We start from the raw sequence: 8,384 nt of genomic DNA on the forward strand, positions 1-8,384 counted from the left end.
TGAACCACATTGGCAGGATCTCCATGATGTGGGATAACAGCTGGCTATCTGGGAAGAATTTTGGTGAGGGTCCAGTATTGATGGTGTACCAGAGGCCAGAGATCTTGAACCAGACCAACAACACATTACGTAATGAAAATTTGCAAGCAAAGCTGTTTGGACAAAAGGGAATATTGCATGAGACACAGCTCTCAATGGCACTGAGACAAATGAAGAGGTGATGGAGAGGCGGGAAAGATGAAAGAGCAAAGTGGGTTTTGTTGTTAGCTTTTCTGTTTGTTTATATTTGTTTGTTTTAAATTAATATTCTTATTTGGATTATTTATTATTTATTTTTAACTTTCCCTTTGTGGGAGAATTCTACAAGGGTGAAAAACAGATATGGAGGGACTGGGAAATGAATGAAAATGGGGTACACGAAGCCAGGCAGTGGTGGCACATGCCTTTAATCCCAGCACTCGGGAGGCAGAGGCAGGTGGATCTCTGTGAGCTCGAGACCAGCCTGGTCTACAAGAGCTAGTTCCAGGACAGGAACCAAAAAGCTATGGAGAAACCCTGTCTCGAAAAAAGAAAGAAAGAAAGAAAGAAAGAAAGGAAGGAAGGAAGGAAGGAAGGAAGGAAGGAAGGAAGAAAATGGGGTACGCGATGTGAAAGCCCCAAAGGAGCAATAAAAAACTATGCTAAAAAAAGAAAAGGACCATTTGTGTATGTATGTAGGTGTACACACATGTGCACCTTTATTTGGGTGCCTTTAGTTGTCTAAAGCTTTAAAAATATCTACTGCACACTGGGTAGTTAAATTTACAGAAATTCATTTTCTCATAATCTGAAGGACACAAATCCCAAGCTAAAGTGTTAAAAAGACCTTGTAAGATTTTCTTTTTAAATGTCTTAATTACCATAAAGCTATACAGTCTCCTTACAGCAATTTCAAACATGGGGGTTTAGTAGACACTCCTCTCCCTCCTTCTCACTCCCCCACCATCTTGGACCTTTCTACCCCTAGCAATCTCATTTTTGTTTTCACATCACAAGTGTTCTATCATGACCCACCTCTTCCTTAATACCCTTTTCCCCTTTCATGGCCCCATTTCCAGTTTGATGGTACACACACACACACACGAACATCAAAAGGGACAACCCACATATGGAAGAGAACCTATAGCATCAATCTCTTCGAGTGTGTCTTGTTTCACTTAACATATGATTTCCAGTTGCATTCATTTCAGTATAATTGTGAGACTCTTAACTATACAATTATGTTATATATCTGTAGCTTGGGATAATCTGACTTCTTCCTTTCTTTTTTAACCCCTTTATATCTTTCTCTTGCCTTATTCTTCTAGGTAAGATTTCAAGAAATATATTGAATTAAGAGTAGAGAGAGCAGGCACCCTGTATTCTTCCAAATTTTAGAGGAAATGCTCTCTTTTGCCCTATTTAATAAAATGTTGGCTAAAGGTTTACCATAAATAGCCTTTATTGTTTTAATTTGTGTTTTGCCTATTCCAACTTATTTTAGGACATTTTTGTAACTTGAAGCCATTCAGTGTACAGTATTTTACTAGAACAGTTTTAGTAGACTAATACATTACTATAGAAATATAAGACTACACATACACATGTACAAATCATCTTTTTTTCTGAAAATAGCACTCTTTACTTTTCATTTCTAAATTAATATTGTAATATACTCCCATCTTTGTGTTCTCTTTTAAACATTTAGTAGCTCACTAACTCTAATCTGTGTTGGACATATCCTCTCATTATGGAGGCATCACCGGAGTGTGGTTGTCCTACCAGAAATCACACTGTTAAAAAACTGATCATCTCTCCCCCAGAAGCTGTCAACTGTCCATTGTTCCTTAGTTAGGAGTGGGAGCTCATGAACCTTTTCATCAGAATGCATTCAATCCTATTGGTTGAGAAAATTTGTTTCTGTGTTCATCTGGGACATTGGCTTGTAGCTTTCTTTTTCTGTTATGTCTTTATTGAGATTTGATGTCGGTATAATAACTGGCTTCACAGAGTTTGTTTTGATGTGTTCCTTCCATTTCTATTTTGTAGAATAGCTTAAGGAGTGTTGGTAGTAGACCTTCCTTTAATATTTGATAGAATTCAACAGTCAGTCTTTCAAGTTCTGGGATTTGCTTTGTGGAGGGACTTTTAATTACTGCGTCAATTTTGTTGCTTTTTGTGTACCTTTTTAATTTGGTTATATCACCTGGTTTTAATTTCAACAGAGCATAGGAGTTTAGAAATTTATTCATTGTTTTGAGGTTTTTCATCTTTTTAGGCTAAAACTCTTCAAAGTTTCCCATAATCTGGACTTCACTGAATTCTGTTTTACTAACTCCCCTCTCATCTCTGATTTTATTTACTTTAGTTTTCCCTTTCTTTTATTAGTTTGGCTAAGATGTTGTGAGTATTGTTAATCTTGAAGAACCAACCCTTTGGCTGTATGTATTGCTTCTTTAGTTTCTATTTCATTAATTTTTGCCTTAATTTTATTATCTCTAACCATTTTAAGTTTTTTTTTTTTTTTTTTTTTTTTTGGACAGTATCCCACTATATAGCTCCAGCTGGCCTGGAACTTGCTGTGTTTACCAGTCTGGCCTCAGACTCACAGAGATCTTCCTGCTCAGTGGTCTGGTCTGGAAGGGAAGCAGTTATGATAAGGATTCCAGGATCCCACACCTCCAATGCCCCGGAAGAGTTGACAACCAGAGCACAGAGTGGATTCTACCCAAGCTGGGTGCAAACAAAAGCAGCAGTCTTGGGATCACCCTTTCCCCTCACTCAACAGACACTCATGTACTTTAGATGAAGTCTACAATAGTTTAGGATACCTTTGTGGTTTCCAGTATGGGCACAGACCTCTAATCTATGCTAGAAGATAACTCACTGGGGATGGACTTGTGGAAGAGTTGGAGACAAGAATTCAAAGGGGAATTCTCTGTGTGGCTTGGAAATATACAGTGGGAACCTGAACATAGAAAACTGGAGGCTCTGGAACTTGTTGCTAGGGAAACCAACACCCTTCTAGCCTCTTTGCAAAGCAGAGATGATCTACCTTCTATCCCTCAGCCTGCCTTGGTACTCTCACAGCTTCTCCCCTTCGACTAGGTCCCTAAAGCCATCCATAGTAATAGTCATATTTTTCAGTTGCTAGTAAAAACCTTTCTACAGTTAAAAATGATGGTGAATATAGGATAGAACAGAACAGAACTGGTTCCAGAAGGGGAAAAGATGGCTGACATAAAATTGCTATGCTCTAACAACCGGACTTGTTTCTTTTTTATTTATTTATTTATTTATTTATTTATTTATTTATTATGTATTCAGTGTTCTGCCTGCATGTATGCCTGTAGGCCATTACAGATGGTTGTGAGCTACCATGTGGTTGCTGGGAATTGAACTCAGGACCTTTGGAAGAGCAGGCAAAGTTCTTAACCACTGAGCCATCTCTCCAGCCACCTGGACTTGTTTCTTAAGATTCACTTAACTGATTCTAGAAACACAGATTGTGTACAGGGAGATTCACTATTTTTAAATTTTTTTCCAGAGAAAAATTTAAGCAAACTAAAATGTTCTAAAAATAGTTTGTGGCAATCAGAATAAATATATTTTGTGCAGCACAGGTGGACATAATGTTTTGTTTATATTTGTTTGTTTGTTACTGTGTCAGTTTCAAACGTTTGGTTCAAAAATAAAGTTTATTGCTTTTCAAAATAGAGGTATGAACATATCTTGTTTTGAGAAAGGTTCTCATTCTGTGGCCCAAACTGACTTGAAATTCACTATGTAGTCTACAGTGATCTCAACACTGGTCCCAATTCATGTTGAATCTCCTAGTTCAGTGTCCCTAGTGCCAGGATTTCAAGACTGAGGCACCAGTTGTGGCTGATACTCATTAATATTTAAAAAAATAAAGAGTAATTAATAGAAAGGATCTATACAGATGTAAAGTAGGGAGAAAGCAGATTGCCAGATTGTGGGTGTGGTGGAAGGTGCAGACTCTCCCTGGAAACAGGGAAGGGAGAAGTCCAACCTCCAGACGGTGATGCCACTTGTGGGTCCTCAGATTGGCGAGAATCTGGATGAGTGACGGCTGAGGCGTGACTTGCATGCTCACAGAGGGAAGCTGGGCGGAGCCTCCCGTCGCACTGGCTGCCAGGGCTGGGGAGCGAGCTTGGCTGTGACGCGGGGTCCTCACGTGACCCGGGGCTGCAGAAAGACGCAGCCTTGGGTGCAGTCGTCACTCCCGTCTGGCCACCAGCTCCGTGCTTCCCTGCGCACGTCGGGCTGGCATCGGGCCCTGGGCGAGCGGAGCAGGTAAGGGGCCCGCATGCAGTGGCCCTGAGGGCGACAGCCTCCGGATGCAACGGAGCACACCAGAGGACCGTGCAGCGGCACCGCGGCTTTCTGCACCTCAAAGAGAACCGTGGCTGAGCCCGGGAAGGGGCGCCCCTGGGCGGTCGGGTGGGCCTGTGGAGGAGAGCGCTGAACCTAGCCCTAGAGAGTGGAGAAGGAGACTGGCTGATGGTTGCTGAGGGAGGCGGGGTAAAGGGGATGGGCAGTGGGGATGCAAGCGGAGGGGTGCAGAGTGCGGAACTGAGTTCCACGCTGAGTTGCTCCCATCCCACCCTGTCTGCAGGTCTGCTAGCCGAGAGTCGCGGCGGAGCATCTGGCAGCGACAATTGAGAGGAGGTCTACGCGGCAAGGGATAGGCCCAGGTCGGTTCAGGGGCTGTGTGTGTTCTGGGTGGGGAGGGGGGGTGCTGGAGGAGCGTGCGGGAAGCCCTGTCTGGAATGTCAGATACCCCATCTATTCCTTCCCACTTTCCATCCCATCTCCCACATTATATGTCCCATCTCCCCCACCACCCACCACCCCCATCCACTAACTTCATCCTCCATTTTGATGCCTGCAAAAACCTTGGAGATAGATCTACAGGGAAAATGGTGGGTTGTGGAGAGGGAGGGGATGGGACTGGGGGCCCCCTAGAGGGCGTGTTGGGCCTTTCAGGTAGGAAAATAAAATTTGAAAAACAAAGTAAACATATGGACGTTCAAGATAGTGAATGTTGAAAATGGGCCTCTGTCCTCGGTGCTGAACCTTTGAACAAGTCCCTTGTCTTCCAGGAGAAATGGAATCCAAAGAGGAACAAGGAGGAAAAAATCTCAACATGGAAAATGACCATCAGGGAAAGGAGGAAAAGGAAGAAAAGCCACAGGGTGCTAAGAAAAGGGAGCAGCCTGTGGTCCTGCCTCTTGAAGCTGAATACTCTGCGCCACGAGGAAATCGCAGGCGCTTCCGCATTAGGCAGCCCATCGTGCACTATAGATGGGACCTGATGCATAGGGTCGGAGAGCCCCAGGCAAGGATGAGAGAGGAGAACAGGGAAAGGTTTGGGGAGGATGTGAGACAGCTCATGGAGAAGTTGAGGGAAAGGCAGCTGAGCCATACTCAGCGGGCAGTTAGCACTGACCCCCCTCACCATGACCATCATGATGAGTTTTGCCTTATGCCCTGAATCCTGGTTTTCTCTGAAGATAATACGGGGACCCCTGCTTCAAAAACTTAATGTTTGTGATGTACGGTTGTAAAATTTTTGATGTTACTTGTTCCTCATGGGTCTCCACGTACTGCCAGCTTCTAATTGAAACTTGTGTTTTTGATTCAGTCTTAATTTTTTGTTGTTAGCAGAATTTATCTAATGCATGGAAAGAATCTCAGTATATATTGTGGAGCTAATAAAGCAGATTTAAAAGGCAATCTTAGTATTTATTATTTAAAGGTTACTTATATATGCCACACTCAAAGGGAAAGTGGTGGAATTAAATTGTAAAAGGTTTAATACTGGGACTCATTTCAGTGAAAGTGAGGCAGACAAACAGGAGACATTTTAGTACCCTGGGGCCCCCATTTGTTTTTGGTTATACCCAGCTTTCCATGGTCTAACAATACACTTTGCAACCTATTCCTTTCGCCTGTGTGCATACACATATCCCTCTCCACACAATGCAGCCAACAATGGCAGAACCCCTTCAGCCCCTCACCTGCAGCATGTTACACATACTCCCATCCATCTCTCAATAAATAATAGTGTGTTACACCCAGGTAACAATCACACTTTGATTGTTTCCATTCAAGTGACTTCTCAAGGTATCTGGGTGTGGAGAACAGAAGGGCTGATCCTTCTGGCCTAGACTGGTTTGGGATATATGTACTTTAAGGCAAAAGTATATCCTGCAGTAACTTTTTAAGGATAATTCCTTATTTAGCATTGTAGGCCTATGAATAACTGGGCGTGCATATTAAAATCAGATGCACTGTGAGAAGGGACATATGTATTAGGGAAAATGAATGTATGACTTGATCAATCAAAGTAAGAGAATCACCTAAACTATGTCTCATAGTAACCCTCTTTTAAATCCCATGAAAGGAAGCCCTGAACTATAATGGGGACCTTGAGTGTCTTCACTCATGTGGCTTACTGTCAATATTGACAATGTATCCCTCTGTAACCTACACTATTGCTTTGATCAAAATTCACCTTACTTCTTTAGCAAATTTGGGAGCTTCCCCCCCCCACCCAATTATTAGGTTAAGAGACCTGGGACCTGGAAACACTTTGCCCAGATCCTGACCAGTAACAAAAAAGGTTTGATCTTATAATTTTCACCCATGTTATTAAGTACCCGGTATGAACAACTCAAAGGGAGAAAGGATTTATTTTGGTTCCTGGTTGCAAATAGTTTCTCCTATTATTGTGGGGAGGATGTTGTGCAGCAGAGTACCTCACAGCACTGTGGCCGGGAGTGGGAGAAAGGGAGTGAGAGTGAACACCACTGTTTCTGCCTTCATTCCATCCCTGACACATCCCATTAGGATTGTGCTGCCCTCCTTATGGGCAAGTCTTTTTTGTTGTTTTTCTCACCTTCATAGAAACAGATGTTTATCTTAGTAATTCTCTGGGCACTTCTCAATTCAGTCAATTTGTTGTGAGAAATACAGGCTGATATAGCCTGGGTGGTTTATTTTTCTCTGTACTTGGGGGAAGAAATACAATACTTTAAATCACTTTATAAAAAAAGCAAGGCCGAGACCAGCCTGGTCTACAGAGCTAGTTCCAGGACAGGCTCCAAAGCCACAGAGAAACCCTGTCTCGAAAAACCAAAAAAAAAAAAAAAAAAAAAAAGTAAGGCCACTTAATATTCATTTCATTAGCAAAAACTAAGGCTAGTAGCCACACAGATAAGCCAAAGAATATTTTTTACAAATCGAGAATGACATTATTTTCACGCAAGTGAAGCAAGGTCACAAGGGTATGGTTTACCTAGTTTTCAGCCGTCCTCACCTACTAGACAAGAGCCCTACCTGCAAATTCTTCCCTTTAGGTACTAAGCAGGGTCCAAGAGCAGGTGGCAGTAGTCCTGCATACTTTCTATTTTCAGATCAAGGATGTAATCTCTGCTGATCATGCTATGATTTCTGCCTGGCGAGGAGCAGGCATGTTCAAAAGGAGAAAAATAATGATTGAGTCTGGAGCTCTTTTTTGTCTGAGTACAGTTCCTAGCTACAGAAGTAACTCTGAATGTATAACTTCCTTTACTAGAAGAGATTGTTTGCAATTTCTAAAATGACTGGACTTATTTATAAATGACTAAATGTTCCTGACAGTATGCTAATCTATTAGTGGTACAAAAATCACTTGGAGTATATTAAATTATGAGTTTATACATGAATGTAAGTGAACTCCTAGGTTCACTAAATAGGAGTCTAGAACTTTCATTTTTGACAAACATCTTCGGTGATTTTGCTGCTCATTGATGTCTAAAACGTTACTGATAAGTATATGCTTATTATCGCCATTCTTAAAGAGGAACTATATAATTAACTTCAAGTGCTTTTCAGTGCATCATACAGTGGTTAAAAATAATATTCTTATTACAAAACCCTTTGTTTTTGCCTACAAGCCTACTTTTCTTAGCCATTATTGCTCCAGCAATATCTGAATAGATGTTGACACAATCTTTCCACTGTAAATCTGTATTTGTGAAAATACTGCCTTAGGATTTCTACTGCTATAATAGAACACCATGACCAAACATAACTTGGGGGTGGCAGATTTTATTTCAACTTATAATTTATAAGTCCATTCCTGGGGGAAGTCAGAGCAGGAACTCAGGGCAGAAACCTGGAGGCAGAATCTGATGCACAGGCCATGGATGATAGCTGTTTACTGGCTTTTTCCCTATGGTTTACTCATATGGCTCTCTTATATACCCCAGGACCACCTGACTGGAGGTGGAACTTCCCACAGTGAGCTGTAAAATGCTAGGCCCGGTCTACATCTTGATTACAACTTTGTAAAAGAC

General features: G+C 41.8%; 1 protein-coding gene across 1 annotated transcript; it reads left to right on the plus strand.

Moving 5' to 3' along the window:
* Positions 1 to 4,185: 4,185 nt before the first annotated feature.
* LOC130867931 (protein BEX2-like) lies at positions 4,186 to 5,778 on the plus strand. The gene is made up of 3 exons (XM_057760149.1): positions 4,186 to 4,335; positions 4,658 to 4,736; positions 5,145 to 5,778. The coding sequence occupies exon 3, from the start codon at positions 5,150 to 5,152 to the stop codon at positions 5,534 to 5,536; it is 387 nt and encodes a 128-aa protein (XP_057616132.1). The 5' UTR covers positions 4,186 to 4,335; positions 4,658 to 4,736; positions 5,145 to 5,149; the 3' UTR covers positions 5,537 to 5,778.
* Positions 5,779 to 8,384: the final 2,606 nt, after the last annotated feature.

This window comes from Chionomys nivalis, chromosome X (genome assembly GCF_950005125.1).
Source record: "Chionomys nivalis chromosome X, mChiNiv1.1, whole genome shotgun sequence".
In the NCBI taxonomy this organism is placed as follows: Eukaryota; Metazoa; Chordata; class Mammalia; order Rodentia; family Cricetidae; genus Chionomys; species Chionomys nivalis.

Bases quoted from the DNA above. Each gene is read 5' to 3' on its own strand.
- LOC130867931 (XM_057760149.1), top strand. From the start codon at position 5,150: ATGGAATCCAAAGAGGAACAAGGAGGAAAAAATCTCAACATGGAAAAT.